Source organism: Camellia sinensis, chromosome 4, assembly GCF_055761805.1.
Source record: "Camellia sinensis isolate YWXY chromosome 4, ASM5576180v1, whole genome shotgun sequence".
In the NCBI taxonomy this organism is placed as follows: Eukaryota; Viridiplantae; Streptophyta; class Magnoliopsida; order Ericales; family Theaceae; genus Camellia; species Camellia sinensis.
In genome coordinates, this window is record NC_138964.1 from 210013701 (window position 1) to 210033429 (window position 19729).

General features: G+C 38.5%; 2 protein-coding genes and 1 long non-coding RNA gene across 3 annotated transcripts; all 3 read right to left on the reverse strand.

Moving 5' to 3' along the window:
* Positions 1–1355: 1355 nt before the first annotated feature.
* Positions 1356–5474, reverse strand: LOC114258589 (uncharacterized). The gene is made up of 7 exons (XM_082867446.1): positions 5297–5474; positions 4942–5183; positions 4635–4841; positions 4336–4428; positions 4123–4227; positions 2672–3015; positions 1356–1620 (listed from the first exon to the last, which is right to left on the reverse strand). Coding segments are annotated over exons 1-7 (1110 nt in total). The 5' UTR covers positions 5415–5474; the 3' UTR covers positions 1356–1619.
* A 2980-nt stretch (positions 5475–8454) lies between these two features.
* LOC114292212 (uncharacterized) lies at positions 8455–10010 on the reverse strand. The gene is made up of 2 exons (XM_082924069.1): positions 9959–10010; positions 8455–9872 (listed from the first exon to the last, which is right to left on the reverse strand). The coding sequence occupies exons 1-2, from the start codon at positions 10008–10010 to the stop codon at positions 8455–8457; spliced, it is 1470 nt and encodes a 489-aa protein (XP_082780195.1).
* A 33-nt stretch (positions 10011–10043) lies between these two features.
* LOC145789881 (uncharacterized) lies at positions 10044–13081 on the reverse strand. The gene is made up of 3 exons (XR_014328337.1): positions 12847–13081; positions 12596–12644; positions 10044–10180 (listed from the first exon to the last, which is right to left on the reverse strand). It is a non-coding gene; the product is annotated as an uncharacterized LOC145789881 (long non-coding RNA).
* Positions 13082–19729: the final 6648 nt, after the last annotated feature.

Below are 19729 nucleotides of genomic sequence, written 5' to 3' on the forward strand. Positions count from 1 at the left end.
CATTGTGTATGCCATTTCATAGCATTGTGCATGCTAGGTTGTATATTAGTTGCATTCATGCATGTCATGCATATTGCATTGTGTTTGGGATAGGAATTAGCCCAGGCACGGGAAACGAGGTACGTTTCGTACTCCAAGTGACAGAACGTGTCTCAATTCCCAGTCGCCGACACTCCGGATTATCCACGATGGAGTCTAGGTTTTGTTTTGTTTTCATGTGCATTCATTCTATATTGAGTTGCACAATTCGACTCCTCGGCCATCATGCATCGAGATGCGTGATTGGTGGCACGAGGATCGAGGCATGCATACATTTGTGAAAATACATTGCTATGCCCCTTTCCTGCTCTCTGTTGCAGCAAATCAAGAATCAGCAGTTTTTCGGGGCTTGGCGTACTTTCCAAGAAATCATTGCAAAACAGAGGCTAATTGGGGCATCCCAGTGGATTTCCGCGCAAGGCAACCCAAACATACATCATTCATGGGAGTCAAGGCAGTCCCTGGCTTGCATGCCAGTTTATAGCTTTCCTAGATTAATTTGTAAATTAATTAGGATTTTTGTATTTATTGGGACTGTATATTATTCTTTCGGACCCTCTGCGCGAGGGCAATGTTGTAATAAGTTTGCATGTGTGTGATGTATGTCTTCCAACCCCACGTCTTTCTCCCTTTTATTTACCCGCTTATGATGGTTAGATTAGGGCATGTTTCAATTAGCATACAGTATGATAGCATGTTTGCATTTATTCATCTGTTTTGCATGCACCGGGCTCGGCGCATCATACTAACTGCATTGTATTTTCAATTCCAAGTTGAATACATGTTAGCTGTAGCATTTCATATACCATGTTTAGAATAGCCGAGCCTGCTATAGTTGCACTTTTGCATGTGTTGCATTAGGCATTCCAGCATACACTACAACATATAAGACTTTTGGCGACCAATTATTTTAGTCCCTAAAACTATTATTTTAGTCTCTAAATGGTTTTTGTGACAAAATTAATTTTGTCACTAAAAAAGTCACTAAAAGTGCGTCTAGAAAAGTCTTTAGCGACCAATTTTTGAAAATGTCCCAAAAAATGACAATTAATGACCAATTTTATAATGTCACAAAATGTTTGATTTTACAAGACTAAACATTTGGTCACTAATACTTCGTCATAAAATGTCCCAATTTGGTCGCAAAAAACAAAATAATGACACTTTTAATGACTATGATATTTGGTCGCTAAAAGACATATAACTTTCTCTACAACACATTTTCGTCGCTAAAAATCAAAGTTAAATTTTGTAATCATTTAATCTCATAGCTAAAATGCACAAAATTAAATGTCATCCAATCATATTAAAAAAAATTTGACATCCACATATCAAACCCACTTTATTCCCAAACCATAATGAGTATATAGAAAGTAAATTTGACAAAAATTAAAACTAAAAGTTTCCAAATTCAGATCAAAGTAGTAACAGTTCAAATGAAGAATAGCAACAATACAATAGTTTCGACAAAGAAAATATCTAAAAAAGCATTTTCTCAACATCAATATCAGGCTTTATATCAGACAGGTTTGACACAAGAGGCTTCAAGCCGTACTTAGGTGTGACACCCTTTGGACATCCCTGCAACCCAAAATTCAAAAAAAAGAATCAAATAATAAGAATCAACACAAATAACCTCATTAAATAATCAATAGTCATTCATAATCAAATAAGTTACAAATAATGAAAAAACACGTTATCTCAGTGTACTTGAAGTATTAGTGAGCTATAATAAGAATCAACACAACAAGAAAGTGAGTCACCTAGAATCATATGGCCCCAAAGCGGGGGTGGTTACTATGCTACTGTATGATGATAACAAAATATGGGATTATATGTATGTTTACAGATTTATATAAATTAAACTGAGGGATGCTAGTTTTCATTTCAAGGCTGTGGGCTGTTCTAATTTCATTTTTGGACCCCCCCTAAAAAAATGATTTAAAAATTAAAAAAACAATTAAAAAGTGTTAAGCACTTGCAATGTGTCTGCCATGAATTCTTTCAATTAGACACTTGCTAAAATTCATTAATGTCATCAAATAATTTCAAGTTTATAATAATAAGAAATCCATTAAGAATATGATAATCCCCAACTCTAGCGGGTTTCTTTCTTTACAACCAGACTATACCCTGTCCCATCATATTTCAAACCAAAGAAAGGAAATCTTCTTAAATTCGAATTGCATAGTGAGTCTTCTTTCTACTCAATTTATTCCAATAACCCAAAAGGAAAGACCGAGAAAGATTGTAGTTGAACATTGTTTCTCTTGTGATTTGTAACTTGGTTATTTCAAAACCAGGGATAGTAATCTACTATAATATTTGAAAAATCTAGATTAGTGTTGGAAGAAGAATTCAAACTCTACTACCTAAATGTAAAAGAGTTACGAAGTTACCGATATACCCATGAATATCAGCTTGGATACTAAGAACAACATTTGAAAGAAGGGTGTTTTTGGAAGAAAATTTTGCACTGGTTGAACTCCTCCCTTTGGACCATTTCTCGTTAAAATAGAGACAACAATAATTATCATGATTTAAAATTTGGCAGACATAATCAAATGTTCTAAATAACAAACACACTAAATTTATAACTATGACAGATCTATCTAGAGCAAAAGGTACTCACTATGATGGTAAATCAGAGGTAAAACCTCCCCGACTAATCTGTTGCAACACCAAATCAAGCTTGGCATTGACCTCCACGCTATTAGACTCCAAGTTGTGCACTCTTGCATTCAGTTCCTCATTGATTCTCCGTTGCTCTTCAAGCTCCCTTATAGTTTCCTCATTTTCTATCTCAAGAGCAGCACGAGTACGTCGACCAGATGCTGTTGTACTAGGTTTAGGACCACGTCCTAAACCACTTATGTAGCCAGACTTACACCCAAACACCTCAATGGAAAGCTGCTCATCAGATAGTGGGCCAGATCCATCTTCTATAGCTTCATTCTCCCGCTCTTTAAGTTTTTTCTACAATTGCTCATGAAATTAAATACAGTCATTTTATATCTACATTGTAACAGAGCAACTGAAGACATTGATTTTCCTATTTACTTATCCTAGAGAGAACATAATAACTGGTAGAGAAAGCACCATAATCTAGTAGCAGGTCTAATATTCTAACTGAATTTTCTAACTGTAAAGTACCATTTCCCAAAAGCTGAATTTTCTAACTTTAAAGTATTAACAAGTCTAATATTCTCTTCAAACATGCGTTTTTAGATGCCATGCCATCCTTGTTTCTAGGTACCAGACAACCTACAGAAGCATATCAATCATAAGTTTTATTATTCATGCTTAGCAAACATTAATAGTGTCTGATTTAACCATAAGAAATGCTTAGGAATTAATAGTGTCTGATTTAACCATAAGAAATGCTGGCCAATGAGGTGGAGAAATCAGTTTTTGTTGTGTTTGATCTCAAGGATCTTAACAAACATTTAAGAACTCTGTTGCAATCTTCTTTCTGCTGAAGCCAGTTCTGTAATAAAGCAATATAAAATATAATCTGAACACAAGTGCGAGTAATTGAAACAGTCACTAGTGAGGTTTCAAATCTTGTCAACTCCCTTTGTCATCCCAAAAGATAAGAAAATATATAGTTTGTACAAAAAAGAAACGAAAGAAAAAGAAAAAAAAAACAAAAACAAAAACAAAGTATGGTTAAACTAACATATGGGAAGGGATTATGTTATTCTTCAATGCAATTGTTTTGGACAAGAACAAGGAACAGATTATGACTGCAAATATTCACTAGATCAAGCATGACATAGTTTATGGTCTCAAGACCAAGTTGGACCAAGATGGATTATTAGGTCAGTGCCTATACAGTTAAAGCTCCTACCAAACCTTAGCCTTGCAACAACAATGCTGCAAATATTCAAATCATACCATTTTGTCTCATAAACTTTCACTCCAATATTTCCAAACTTAAAAACAGGTGATCTAGTCCTAATCATTTACATTCATAATCATTTACATTGTTCGTTTTTAGTGCTAAAGATTCACAACACATGAGCCTTAGACAAGTAATCATTAACAGGAAAACACTTATATTTAACATTAGAAAATTCTCACATGTCTAATTTCAGCTTCATTATGGACCCATGCTTGCCTTTTCTGACTAAAGTGTGTCTTGTGATACAAATCAACAAGTCCAAGCTCCTTTCCATCCTTGTCTCGCTGTCAAAACCTTTATAGTTAGTATCCTATGGAGTACACACATCACCAAATAAAAGAAATAAAAAAAAGTGCCATGTAGACCCTATGATTTAAAGGTCAGTTGTTTACCTCATCATATTGCACCTTTCTAAATGCCTTTGAGCCAGCTGTATGGAGGACTTTAAGCTCAAACTGATTTTCCTTGTTTTTCTGACATTTCTCCTGCATGAAGTGTAAAAATATATTCAGAAGAAATCGAGTCCATGTGCCCAAATGCTTAGTAACAGCAGCAGCTACATGCATAGCAGCAGCCTCCGCCACAGCAGCAGCTGTAGCATCATCAGCAGCCCAGTACAAGCAGCCTACACAAGAGCTGCAGCCTCACCACAAGTGTGTGCAAGTGCATTACAAGTGTGTTCAACAATTACCTGGTACGTCTTATCATTCCATAATTGACACAGGTATCGCCACACCTCTTTTTTGATATCTTCATGTGGGTTTGCAAGGGCTGATTCCATCATAGGGAAACTTCTAAAATGTTGGCGTAGATTAAAGCGGTAGGTCTTGTACCGGAGTTTCATCATTCCAAGGATAGAAGCAATAGCGTAAGGTTTATTACTAAAAATGAAACCTTCCTGCCATACCAATAAAATTAAACACTTCAAAACATTAAGCAACATAATTCATAAACTAAAAGGGAATATTAACTAGACTAAAAAAAAAAAACTATCTTACTCGAAGGTATGCAATTAGCGTTTCTTTATCCTCAGGGCTAATAAAACTCCACTTCGGCACATTTTGTGGGGCAAATTGCCTAGTGACGATCCCCAACTCGGTGGTGAATTTATCAGACCATGGTCCCAATGGATTCCCAGTAATCCTACAAATTTCAACATCCAATCGCTTCCCTTGACTTTTTATCTTGAGTAATGCAAGGCTTCGTGACTTCCCACGTCCTTTCTTACGCTCTGTTGTATCTATTAAAAACAACATATAGAAAAAACACATCAATGTCCAACATATGCATTGGATGAAAAGAATAAACAACCAACCGAAAAAGAATATAAAACTAAAATATTTACAAACCTACCAGCAATACAACAATCCGTGCTAGAAGTATCCAAGTATGAGGCTTGTGATGTAACTTCATGCATAGATATCGATGCTGATGCAGCTGCAGATGTTGATGCAGATGTTGTTGGGGGCATAAACTTTGACGTAAATGAAGGAATTGACTGAATAGATGTGGATGCAAAAGATGTAGCTGCTAGTTTTTCTGCCATAGGATCCAGTGGCACTTCCTTCACTACTTCAAGAATTTTTCCCTTCTGTACACTCGCTTTTGCATTTGTCTTCTTGAGGACCTTTTCTGCAGTAGCTGCAGGTGCAAGTGCCTGAACATATCACATGAAAAACAACAAAAGCCAAGTGAGGATAATAAATAACAAAACAACAACAAATAATACATACAATGCCATTACAATTCATATGAATTCTGAAATGCTGAAAACAACAACAGATCCATTTATTTTCTTAGGTCATCAACTGTTGTTGGCTACAAGTACGTCTTTCAATTGGCCTTTATTGATAGTACCTTTGCAGCAACAGATTCCGTTGCACGCTTCCTCCATAGATCAGCTTTCCGAGTTTCAAATTCCTCTCTACTCATGATGGGGGGTCCAGGATTGATGCCCATCCTAAAATCCGCAAGACCTCTAAAATCCGCAAGAAAATTAGTCAAATTGTTTTGAAAAAGGATAACATTACATTAAAGGCTGAATAGATGATAAAAAAAATGTAAAGCCCATTTCATTGCTGATAGTCAAATGATCATACATCATAACAATTATTGAACCATAAAAGCTTCAAATGATTCATAAACATAGAACTTGGTTAAAGACTCTTCCAATACAACTAAAAACTTTTGGAGTACGCTATCAGCCGCAAAGAGCAAATGGATTTGGTACTCATGAACAAGCATAGAGAATCCAATTCACAAATAGAACTATGTAGACCACCATCTAAGATTTTAAAAAATAAATAAACAAATAAGAGAAAAAAAATTTAACAAAACAGTATCTTTTCTCAAGCTTTTCCATCTTAAAGGACAAATATGATAACGTTGGAAACAAGACAAAGTATTAAAATGAAATAAGCAACAAAACAAAGCACACTTTTTTTGACAAGAAAACTTGAAATGGAAATAAGCAATAGCAATTATAAATCTTACATGATGTTAAAATGGAAATCATTTGGAAACAAGACAAAATATTCATCGATAGATATAATCTTCATCAATTTCATCTTCCGGATCACTATCATCATCAATCGTATCATCATCAACTTGATCATCCATGTTAGTGTCATCATCATCCGCATAATTATCATTAATGAGCACTTCATCATCAACTTCAAGTTCCTCCTCGTGAAATTCGCCAGTAATGTCAACACATATCATTTCCATGTCTTCTTTGCATAATTCTATGGGTTGATCATCAATCTGCACCACATCCCCAAGTCCATACGACTCAAATTGTTGGTATGGTTCATCTTTGTCTTTGTCTTCCTCTTCCGCTTCCTCTTCATCCTCTTTCACTAAGATGTCATAAATAGCCCGTGGTAATACTCTTTGTACAACTCGATAATTATTGCCCCACTTCGTATCTTTCAAATAAAACACTTGTTCCGCTTGGCATGCTAACACAAATGGTTCATCTTTGTACCAAGTCTTCGTAACATTTACACTAATGTAGTTAAACTCATCAACTTTTATTCCAATTTTTTCGTTACCAACATCCCACCAATTACACTTAAAAAGAAACACACTATTCCCACCTAGATATTGCAACTCAATTATCTCTCTAATAACACCATAAAAATCAATAGGTTTCCCTTTATGATCTCCCTTCACAACCACGCCACTATTTTGAGTTTTTCGGTACATGTCACAATCTTGAGTGCGAAACCGAATCCCGTTGATGATACAACCATTGTAGCGTGTCACTCGGTAATTAGGACCTCGAGCTAAGTTCATAAGTTGATTGGAAGCATCCATTGTTCCTTCAACTTGCAGCTTTGTGACCTAATTCCATTGTTAATATGAAATGCATTAGCATACACTTAAATTCATTATTTCAATACACAAATAATGTTCAAAAATTATAACTCTTACGTATTTTAGAAGCCATGTATGGAACTCTGATTCTAGCCTCTCTTGCATATTTGTCAAACCTTGTCCTTCAAGTTCATCCATGTATTGCCTATAAATTATAACAACATTATTCGACACAAATGGTTGTGAAAATAATATAATTCAAAAAGTAAAATATTCTAGTGAATATAATCATATGGTAGCTTACTTACAGCATATATGGTCGAACTTCATCACAATTATTCAACACGTACCATCGAACTTTTTTCAAATCCGCTAAATTCAACACATCATTAATTGCAACTCCTAATCCACGAACTTTTTGCCTAAATACAAACAAGTTTCCATCTTGTGCTGCCTCAATAGGCCCATCATAGTTTCGTTCAGGTCTATTAAATCTTGTCTCACCTTCATGGAAGTACATAGAGCAAAAAGTGAGAGCCTCATTGTCAATGTAACCTTCAGCAATAGATCCTTCTGGACGAGCTTTGTTGCGCACATAACCCTTAAGAATATGCATGTACCTTTCAAATCCATACATCCACCGGTATTGCACCGGTCCTGCAAGGATTGCTTCACGCGATAAGTGAATGGATAAATGAATCATAATATCAAAAAAAGATGGTGGAAATATCTTCTCGAGCTTGCACAAAATTAAAACAATATCTTTCTCAAGTTGTTCTAAGACATCAACTCTCAATGTCTTTGACGATAACTCCTTAAAGAACAAGCTAAACTCAATTAATGCCTTGCTCACATCCTTTTTCAAACACCCACGTAGAGCAATAGGAAGCAATCTTTGCAAGATAACATGGCAATCATGGCTTTTCAACCCCGTAATTTGACAGTCACTAGTGTTCACACAATGTGATATGTTTGATGCATAGCCATCTGGCAATTTAATTGAACTCAAGAATTCACAAAAGTTCCTCTTTTCAGTTGGAGACAACATGAAGCAAGCAGGAGGTAGGAATGTTTGGCCATGTACTTCCCTTGGATGTAATTCAGGCCTTATACCCATATCCATTAGATCAAGACGAGCCTTGTATGTGTCCTTGGTTTTTCCATCAATGTTCATCAATGTTCCTAGAACACTATCACATACATTTTTTTTCAATGTGCATAACATCAAGGTTGTGACGAACTTTGAGGGTTTTCCAATAAGGTAAATCAAAGAAAATGCTCCTCCTTGTCCAATTTAAATATTGAGGAGAACGTTTTCGCTTCTTTCCACGGTGATCTATTTTCCCAAATAATGATGGGTCTATATGCCCCAATTGACCCAAGACCTCCTCTCCTGACAACAACTTAGGTTCTAACCTAAGCTCTGGCTCACCATTGAATGACTTGCTTGTTCGCAAAAAATGATCATGAGGCAAAAAACGACGATGTCCCATGTAACAAGTTTTTCTACAATGATGCAAGTATTGGTGAGATGCATTCTCATTGCATGACGGACAAGCCAATTTGCCTTTGGTGCTCCAACCGGATAAATTACCATACGCAGGAAAGTCATTGATAGTCCATAATAATGCCGCGCGCAATTGAAAATTAGAGTCACTTGATTCATCGTAGGTCTCTACCCCTACCTCCCATAACTCATTTAGCTCATCTATTAGCGGTCGTAAAAACACATCAACGTCAAATCCAGGAGCTCTACGCCCAGGAATAAGCAAAGGAATCATAAAAAATGGATCTTTCATGCATTTCCAGGGTGGCAAATTGTACGGGACAATAAAAACTAGCCATATGCTATATGAGGTACTCATATTCCCAAATGGATTGAAGCCGTCACTTGCTAATCCGAGCCTAACATTTCGAGGATCTTTGGCGAATGACTCATGCTTTTTGTCAAAGTCTTTCCATGCTTCAGAGTCCGCCGGATGGCGCATTACATTTTTCTCCTCTACGCGTTTATCTTTGTGCCACCTCATATCAGTAGCTGTCTTCCTTGATATAAATAACCTTTGTAGCCTTGGTTTTAAAGGAAAGTACCGCAAAACCTTGTGAGGGATCTTTTTACCTTTACCTTCACCTTTATGAAATTTGTATCTAGGCTCCATGCAAGTAGGGCATTTATCTTCATTTTCATACTCCCTCCAAAAAAGTACACAATCGTTCTTGCATACATGTATTTTTTGATAATCAAGGCCCAAATCTCGAAGTATTTGTTTAACTTCATTGTATGAGCATGGAAGTGTTTCACCGATGGGAAGTGCATCCTTCAACAGTTCTAGCATCATCGTGAGTGATTTGTTGCTCCATTTATTGAGCACCTTTATATGTAGCAGCTTAACAATGAATGATAATTTGGAATATCGCTGGCAATTCGGATACAATTCTTGTTCTGCATCCCTCATTAATCTTGCAAATGTATTTCCTTTACTACCATGAGCACCAGACAAGTCAAGATTACGACTACTAGATGCTTCCCCAGTATAAGCATATGTGGATGGCCCACTATGTATGTCATGGACAATTTCTCGCACCTCAGTATTGGGAGAATTTGATTTCTCTGTCACATCATTGAAATATTCGTCATTTTCATTTTCCGAGGGATCACTATCATTCAACTCAAAATCTTCCCTATGATACACTCACCTAGTGTAAGTTGTGACAACCCCATATGCAAACAAATGAATTTCAACTTCATCTATGGTTTTTTGGATACGGTTGTTGTATCTATTACACGGACACCAAATCTTACTCGTCCCTGATTTCATATGATCACGAGCAAATATGATAAATTCTTTTACCCCATCAATGTATTGATGTAACCTTCTATTATGAAGTTGCATCCAACTCCTATCCATCCCGAAATCCCTATTACAGAGTACACAAAGACATTATCCTTCAATTCCAATATCTTGTTACTTTCTATATGTGGTCTTAAATGAGGAACACAACTAAATTCTTGAAGACGTTTCACTAATATGTATATCTACTTTTGACTATGTGATTCATATCTATGTTTTGACAAACAAAAATTCAGGGATGTATTGCCAAGGCACACCACATAAAACAAAAGCAAAAACAAAAGCAAAAGCAAAACATCAGGACACATAATAACATTGATAACAATCATATCCTCACTTTAAAAATAAATAAATAAATAATCGCAATGTTAAGTTAAATAAGGTCATAAATCAAATAAGGTCAAACCCTATAAAGAGAAGAAAGGTTTGGCAATGCTAAGTTCAAGTGTAATGGCTATAGCATACCAAATGGCTTTCTATAGGAGGCTGGTGATTATGGCAGTAAAATCCAACAAGTAAAGAAAGAAAAACAAAACATAAATTGCAAACATGCATACATACACTAGAAACAAGTAGAGAAAGAAAAACATAACATAAAGCTGAAGGAGAAGATCAAGAGCGCTTTTGGGAGCTGTGATTTGGGTGTGCTGGGCAAAACGTGCTTAAGATCTCGGACAATACCATTTCGGCTAGTTGGGATTGAAGATGTTGAATCTAAGCGTGTTTTGATTGAATTGCCTGGAGTTTTAAGGGATAAGAAGCAACAGGAGGAGATTCAGACGAATTCTGAGTGTTTTGATTAATTAGGTTTAAAAACCTCATAACTACAAAAGTTTCTTCCTCTCTAAACATTATTTAATACTTTCATATATACCATGGTATTATATTTTTGACTAATAAAAATCTGTGTTTTGTTAAATATTTTTGGTTGGTTGATTTTTTTCTGCATAAACAATACCCAAAAAAAAAAAAAAAAAACATAACCACCCTTCCAAAAAATAAATAAATAAAAAAAGTAACTAAAAAAATTATAAAAAAAAAGCTAAAAAAATATTTAATTTTTTGACACGTCCCTACATATAACCAACCACCCTTCAAACAAAAAAACCAAACACAGCCCAACAAATAAAATAAAAGAAAAAAATAACAACCAAACCAACACAAACCGACAAATAGAAAAGAAAAAAAAAAGTGATTGATTTGATGTGTATGAGAGAGAGAGTGATTTTGGAAAATATATAACCAAACAAAATTTTGAGATTTTTTTTGAAAAAATTTGTTTTGTTTGATTACTCTTAAAAATTTGTTTGTAGAGAATTTTTCCCAAAACTTTTTCTGAAAAATAAACCAAACAAGCCCTATGGATAAAATTAAATAAGAAAATGAAAGACTAACTATCCAACTCTCTTAGTGTTTCATGTTACTTTATCAAAGTCTATCAGTAAGTTTTCATACGGCCTTTATGTTTGATTCCAAATTATCTGCCAAATCTTGAAATTTTTTTACCATACTTCTCTTTTCTTTTCTGCTTTCCATTCCCTACAAGTCACTTCCATTTTGGAACTTTGGTTCACACATGAACCAAGGTTTGAAACCTGTACTTTCTAGGCTTGAAATCATATAAGCTTTACGTGTACTTTACATTGTAATTTATTGTATATGTTGTTATATTCTTTTCAATCTCTCTTTTTTATTTCTAAATTCATGTTCATTGGCTCTTAATCTCCGTACATTTTCGTTATTGTTCTTCTTTGTCACTACGGTTGTGCTTATTTTTGCTACTTTTGTGATCACTGTGAACTTTTCTCCTATCAGTCCCTTCATTTCAACTAGATTATAATGTCATTACTTTGTTAATTTCAAAACATTTCTCACATTATTGGAGGTAGACCCCATTTTGTCCTTGGAATGATTAATCAAAATTCCACACAAGGATGAGAAAAGTCCATGAAAGGCAGATTGAGGAAATTCCAACAATGCTCCTATTCAATTATATGTACCAAGTTCAGAATCACAAAAATAAAGATCTTTTCTAGTTCAAAGCAAAGTTGAAAATGTGAAATCACTAGTAATTTTCAAGACGATTGTGCTCTCTCCACACTGACTAGAAATACAACTTGAGTAATTTTTAAGCTTCAATGATATTTCATGTTATATTAGAGTTTGGCATTACTTTTATTTATTTATTTATTTGGGGAAATCAGATCCTTGTCAAGGATCTTCACCTCTCCCCGAAGATGTTCCAGCTAACACAGAACCGGGAACATATATGGCCTAGTTCTTTTAACAAACCTGAGTTAAATTAAAATTTCACATCAAGAGGATTGAGAAATACCTAAAATTAAAATTCACATCAAAATGATGAAATAAACAAAAATCAAACAGAATGAGTTAAATGAATTTTATTAATTCGACATTAAAACTAATTTTTGGCTACACTCTGTATTAAAAACTCAATACTACTTGAAGGATCGAGAAATACCTTGATAGAGAGTGAATTAACCAATCGATGTCTTCAAAGTAGCAGAAATCTGCAAAAAATGAAGAAGAATGTGAAGAATCAACCTATAGAAAAACTGCATCCATGACAATGTGCAGGCCAATCGAACAAAAATGTGAACTACTTATTGTGTTCTTCATAGATCTACAATATATATATATATATATACATATGTATATGTATAGGCAGAGATATATATATATATATATATAGAGAGAGAGAGAGAGACGCACCAAATCTACAGAAAATGTGAAGAACAACGTAGATCTACTGAAGATTGTAGATCTCAAACTGATCTGCAATGGAGCTCGAGATGGACAGAGCGAAGACCTACAATGAAGCTTGCGATGGAGCTTGACAAATAGAGAGAGAAGTTTTTGCACATCGTGAAGCCTGGGTACGGTTTTCAGTGTGTATTTGCATCAGGTGAGGTTTTGTAATTTTTCATTATTTGGTCCCTAAAAAATGCCAATAATATGTGTTGACCACCAAAATTATTGGTCTCAAAAAGTTACACAGCGTAAATTATCATATTAGTTGCATCAGGTGAGTCATTTTGATAGTTTTATGAGTAAATTATCACAAGTTTAGCTTTGTCTCTAAAAGATTATTTTTAGGGACTAAATTTAATTAGTCCTTAAATATTAGTTTCTAAAAGACTAATTTTTTGTAGTGATATTTAGGATCATACATGGATTTCTAATTAGCTTCTGTTTTGGCTTGGAGTACTCAGTGAGTTTTATGCTTTAGCATCCTTGCATGCGTATGAGTGACTGCCATGAATAGCATGCTTACCATGAGGCAATTTGCTTATGTGATATAACTGCTTGAATGCCTGTGGGTGAAGGTTGGGTTATTTGGATTGGAACAAATCATCAACTGTGAGTTTTAAGCCCAGTAGATAGTGGCAAAACCATCTCTTTCTTAAGCCCACCTGAGGGTGGCAAAATTTGCTTTTTAAGCCTACTTGCGAGTAGCAAACCATCTTCCAAAAAAACAAACAGGAAATGTTTTGTTCCAATTCAGGCGATCCAGTCTATACTTGTATGCTGTGCGCATCACATAGTAATCTAGGCTAATAACCGGAATAAGAACGCATAAAGTTTTCAAAACTAGATATCATGGTTAGTAGAGGCCGATCTTTGATCGGACGAGCGGGGGTGCTCACGAAGTGACCTTCCCCAATCGTACCCAAGTTCCCGAGCCGAGGCAACTTTGGTGATGACGGACACGTGGCCTTAGGCAAACGAGTCAGGGTTTCCCAAATTTCTCCAAAATAAAACATTTAGGTGGCGACTCTGTATTTGGCAAAACAGTCCATGTTTGTCACTTCTTTTCTAAAAATTTGTTTTCTCAAAACGATTTGCCAAATTTGGACTCTTTGGTTCAGATTAAGAACCGTGACATTTGAGTCCTGAACTGTAGTGACCCCAAATGAATAGAACGGGAGCTCGTTCCTCCCGGGGTGTTCGGGGACGTCTACAGTTTCTGGCGACTCCGCTGGAGATTTAGAGAACTTTACTCGAACTCATGATATCTGTTTTTTACTACACTTATGTGTTTCTTTGCATTGCATGTGCATTGGTGCGCCTAGGACACCGTGTTTGCCATCTGCTATTCCTGAACGGTTTGCTGGAGGCTTGTCTTGTCAAGGCATGACCATAAGGCTGACCGGTTGTGGGCTCTGCCAGTATGGGAACACAAACCCCGATTTTACCGGGGCACCCTTTTTGACCATTCGACCTAGTGCATATTCGGAATCCGTAGTGACCATTCCAAACTAGGACAGGTTGCTTACCCGTTTACAGGTTGTTTGAAACCGCTGTGTGCGTAGTGAAGCCCTAGCTCTTGACAAAATAGGACAGGGAAAACCCTACCCCAACATAGGGGTGTTTTGGCTCTCACTTATCTGTTATGTGCTTTTAGAGTGCGTCTCTACAGGAATGCATGTATCAGTTTGCAAGTTTGGGCATCAGGCCTGCGGGCACTAGTTCAGTATTTTGGGATTCAGTTTACCTGAGGGTATCAGTTTACGGGCAGAATTCTGTAGAGGCACAATCATTTAGCTCTGCTTATATGGGTTATCGTGAAAACAGGTTGTGATGCTCTCTGTTTTCCCTTTTGCTAGGTAGTCCTGGAACCATAGCTTCAGAAGGCTTCGATATCCCCCGGGTACATTGGACTAGTGCTAATAGACTTTGTTAGGTCAGAAATTCAATTCAAGGGCAACCAGTGTTCTTTCGCTGAGGCAAGGTAAAGAAAAGCCGGTCAGGGCTCATCGGTTCATCTAATCCGTCAGTCACCAGTCACATCACCTTTGTTCGGACTCAGCAGACCATGATGGCACAGGGTTCGGAAGAATTTGTGGCCATGATAGCAGCGCTAAATCAGGGAACTGCCATGCGGGCTGAGACCAATACTGAAACGCAGCGCCCATCTGAGGCGTCTGCTTCACATCCAGCTTTGGGACCCCAGCCGAACCTTGACCCACTTCCGCCAGCTGAAGATTTGCAGGGTCCAGATCCTCGAGAAGGGTTAGCTCAAGCCCGAGTTTTCAAACCCCTGGTGCAGCCTAATGAGAGACTTTATCCCCTTGATGCTAATGACCTCGATCTGACCGCAGTGAAAATTGCGAACCTTGAGAAGCAGTTCAAAAAGGCACAGGGCCTTAACTCCATTATCGACATTGAGGATGGGTACACCGAGTCTGCCGTACGGCTCCCGGACAGATTCAAAATGCCATATATTGACCGTTTCGACGGGTCCGGGGACCCAATGGTACATATCCGACGTTTCGTGGATGTCCTAAAGTCGATGGGTCTGACTAAGCCACAGAAACTCTCTCTGTATGGGAGAACCCTGTCGGGTGTAGCAGCCACTTGGTACGCTAAGTTGGAGGATACAGTGAAGCAAAACTGGGAAGAACTGGCTGAGGCCTTTGTTGATCAGTATTCTTACAATACCCAGGTTGAAATGACCGTGCAAGAGCTTGAAACAACCCGCCAGAACCCAACAGAGCCTTTTGTGGAATTTGTTGCAAGGTGGAGGGCAAAGGCAGCACAAATGACAGATCGTCGCCCTTCTGAGAAGGATCACGTGCAGATGATGGTGCGAAACCTTGAGCATGATATGTTGCAAAAGTTGATAGTGGCTCCGCTATTCACTTTCAAAAGTTTGCATGAACTGGGGATTCAGGTCGAGAATGCGTTCAACAGCGGGATCATTCCCAGAACAAGTGAACCGACAAGGAGGGCGATTGCAGGGAGTACCAATGCCAGAAGTAGCACTATTCCCGAACCCACTGAAATCAATACAGTCGTCATAGTCAGCCTTTTTACCAAACCAAGCCTACGACCAGCCAGCCCAGTCCAAGCTCAGGGCAGAACTTTCACTCCCCTCTATATGAGCCTGACTAGCGCACTAAAACTCCTGATGGAAAAAGGGCATGTCAAACCCCTCGATCCTCAACCTCTTCCCGACCCACTCCCAGCCAGACATAACCCCGTCAAGTACTATATGTACCATCAGCAACGCGGTCATGGCACCGACCGTTGCTATCGCCTTCGTCATGAGGTCCAAAATCTCATCGACAATCGGACGATAGCACCACCTTCAGACCCCAATGACCAAACATCTCCTGCCTATCTCAACCTCATCCATACACTACCATCCACCTTCAACCCCAGCATATACATCACCCCAGCCCATCTACCCAAACCTGAGGTGTTCATTCCAGAAAGCATGGACTTATGCATGATGGATGCACCTAGACCCCAATCATCTCAAACCCGTGAACCCACTACTTCTGAGCTGAAGAGAATGATCGAAGATCTTTAGAGAACTGTGACAGATTTGGCCTCCGGGACATCGGCTCCGTCATCAACAACATCACATACCAGGGAGTTCATGTCAAAAGGTTCCCCAGTCTTGGAACGGGCTGTATTTGAGGAATGCCAATCCCTTGGCAAAGTGGAGGCAGACGGTAAGAACAAGGTAGGGACAGGCATTGGTCCCCATGAACATCTTCTGTTGGCTGTTGAGGCTTTGAAAGCCGAATGACTAAACAAACAGCAAGTGCTTGCAATGGTTGCAAAAACTGTGGATGATATTTTTGCCACTCAAGTTGGGGGCAGTTTGAATCAAGGGGCAAGCCAGGAGAAGGGTCGTTGTATCAGAAACGTTCCTTTCAGCTATAATCCTACACTTAGAAGAGAGCAACAAACTAGGCCAGCACCTGCCAAGCACTTTGCTGTTACGTCCAGCAAAAATCCATAAACTTTGAAGTACCAACCCCGAGGTCAAAGGGTCTTCCATGCCCTCCACATGCCTTTGTCCAAAGCTTTCCAAATCCTTATAAGACAAGGCCATCTAAAACCCCTTGAGCCTCGGCCTCTCCCGAATCCTCTTCCGGCTACGCATGATGCTGCCTAATACTGTGCCTTCCATCAACAAACCGGTCATGGTACTGACAATTGCTCTCGTCTTCACCACGAACTGCAAGATCTGATTGACAACGGGGTCATTGCCGCGCCAAGCTCTGCAAAGTCTATCGGCACTGGATCAGTGAACTTGGGGGATAATATGACCATGTGATCGGGGGATGAACCACCTGCGGGCGGCGCTCGATTAACTCCAGACGTGGGAATGGCACGCACTGTTCTGAGCAATGTGTAAATACCAGTTTTTGTGCTTTCTGACTTGGGTATTGGGTTAGTTTTGTTATTTTGTTTTGAGTCTGTCTTTTTGTTTTGAGTCAGTCTCTTTTGTTTTGGGTCTGTCTTGTTGTATCGAGTCAGTCCTGTTGTATAGGAGTCGGGTGATTCCGGGGGGTGTTACCTCGGGCGTCACCATTTTGTTTTATGTTTGTCTTTTCGTTTTGTTTTGAGTCTGTTTCTGCCAGGGAGCCAGTTGTGCCAACAGTTTTTTTGAATAAAACAGCGGTGATCTTCACGCTCTCGCATTTGTTTCTGCCTTGTGCCAGTTATGCCGAAAGTTCTGAATGAGACGGCAGTATTTGACTAAAGAACTCTGTCTTTTCTGTGCCTTGAAATCATTGTATCAACCTAAGTTTTTCAAAACTTTTTTGAGCACTGCGGTGAAAACGAAGAGGAAGGAATTCCTTGGGATTTGGAAAACTTTGATCATTTGAGAGAAAGAGAGGCGTGCTAAGCCCTTAATGAATGAAATCATGCTTGTTAGCATGAGTACTGAGAAGGACCCTGGCTTGATCCAGACTGGTTTCACACTATCTTTAGCGCGAGTGATTTGTCATTTTCTTAAAAACTTTCAAAAACAAAATGTTTTGTGCGGTCCTGCGAAGACCTGTGTGGAATCGCTCTTGAGATTGTGCAGCCTAGGATCGCTCTCAGCCTTGAGACTTAACCCCTTTGCTTCCAAACCTTGAACTTGAATTCAGAAGGTTCAACGGTCAACTACGATGTGAGGCCTGTGTGGCCGGATTTGAAGCAGCCCTCGAACAAAAGGCCAGGAAAGTCAGATAAAAAAGGTCAGAAGATCAGAAGAAGCTTGCAAAGCTAGAACAGGAGTACCCCTCGAACTAGGGGCAAAGATATCAGACATGCTCGAAGAGCTGAAGATGAGTCCTCTTGCAAATCAACAGCCACTCTCCTGGATACGGATGGCTTCGAAACCCTATAACCATTTGGCATGGACCAAGCTACACTTTTACCCTTGAGAGGCTCGCTGGGCCGTAAACCCGGAAGGGCGACCCAGGCAAAAGTTAGAGCAAGAAAAAGAAGAAAAAGAACAAAAAAGAAAAAAAAGAAAAGAAAAGAAAAGAAAAAAAAAATAAAGAAAGAAAAAATGCAAAAAAAAAAGAAAAAGAAAAGAAAAGAATATCAAAAAAAAAAAAAAAAAGAGAAAAATTGAAAAGAGAAAGAAAGAAGAACAAAGCTCGCAAGGTCGAAAACCCGCAAATGGCGGCCTTGGCAAAAGTTAGAGCGCAAAAGGAGAGGTTAAATACCCGAGTGTACCTTAACCCCGAATTATGTAAGGCTTGATTCCCATCTTTGGGATACGTAGGCAACTTCATTATGAAGTCCAGCCGTAAAACACTCCAAATCGATTGTGCCCATGTAATGGTTTTGATCATCTTTGCTTTCTCTGTATTCGAGAGTCTGGTTGTGTTCGTCGCTCTGAGGACTGACTACAATGCGCTGCGGTACTATCCAAACAAGGGGCAACTTTTCGTTGCCATTCAAAACGCCGCAGTGTCATGTCAAACAAGGGGCAACTTTCCGTTTCCATGCAGTGTCCTTTAGACAAGGGGCAATTTTCCATTGCTATGGATCCGAGGTTGTGCATCTCAAGAGTAGGTTCCGTGCTTGTTGAGCAGTGGTCGTTTGCAAAAATAGTTTTTGAGAATTTTTACTGAGGTTGACTGATCTTCTCTCGAAAACTATTCCATTTCCCAAAGCTGGACCTTTTCTTGGACCCAAAAAAGGAAAATTTTCAGTGCTCATGACCTAACTTGCATGATTTTTGAATCAGAAAATTGAACAAGCGTGTTAATCTAACTCTCATTTTGGTTAAAATTGTTTTAGTAGAAAGCTAAAAACAAAAATGGTCAAAATGATGAACTAGGGGTATAGTTGAGTCAGGTGTTCTGTCTTTTCCCCATTGTCAACATACATGCCAGAAAAGGCGCCATACTTGCCAAGAAGGGCACTCTACCTGCCCGAAAAGGCACAACTAAAGGCGACAGCGGAAGGGCTGAAAGCTCTCTCATCCTCCAAGCAGCGAGATATCAAGCCAAGTGCGAAGCACAAGATTGGAATGGATCAAGATACTCCATTCCCTTATCCGGCGCATCGACAGATGTCACCGAAGGAAATAGCCGCGAACTGATTATGTTGGGCAAGAACCCACAACTTTCTGTTTATCCATCAACCACCCAGGGGAGGGATAAAAATGAGAGATTGAAGAATAGAGAGATGTGCGCTGAGAGAAAAAGTGAGGAAAGGGATTTTTTTTAGAAAAACAGAGCCTGAGGGCCGAGTGATGTGAGAATCACAAATAAGAAAAGCGTGGGAAATAATACCCGGAGAAACTGGCTCCTCGTGCACCAAGGGGTCTCTCGTCTTTGTAACACGTCTG

Bases quoted from the DNA above. Each gene is read 5' to 3' on its own strand.
- LOC114292212 (XM_082924069.1), bottom strand. From the start codon at position 10,010: ATGAAGTTGAAATTCATTTGTTTGCATATGGGGTTGTCACAACTTACA. The intron at 9,873-9,958 runs GTGAGTGTATCA...ATGATGTGACAG, and splicing joins GTTGTCACAACTTACACTAG to AGAAATCAAATTCTCCCAAT.
- LOC114258589 (XM_082867446.1), bottom strand. From the start codon at position 5,414: ATGCCCCCAACAACATCTGCATCAACATCTGCAGCTGCATCAGCATCG. The intron at 4,842-4,941 runs GTAAGATAGTTT...TTGGTATGGCAG, and splicing joins CGCTAATTGCATACCTTCGA to GAAGGTTTCATTTTTAGTAA. The intron at 4,228-4,335 runs GTAAACAACTGA...AGGTTTTGACAG, and splicing joins GAAAGGTGCAATATGATGAG to CGAGACAAGGATGGAAAGGA.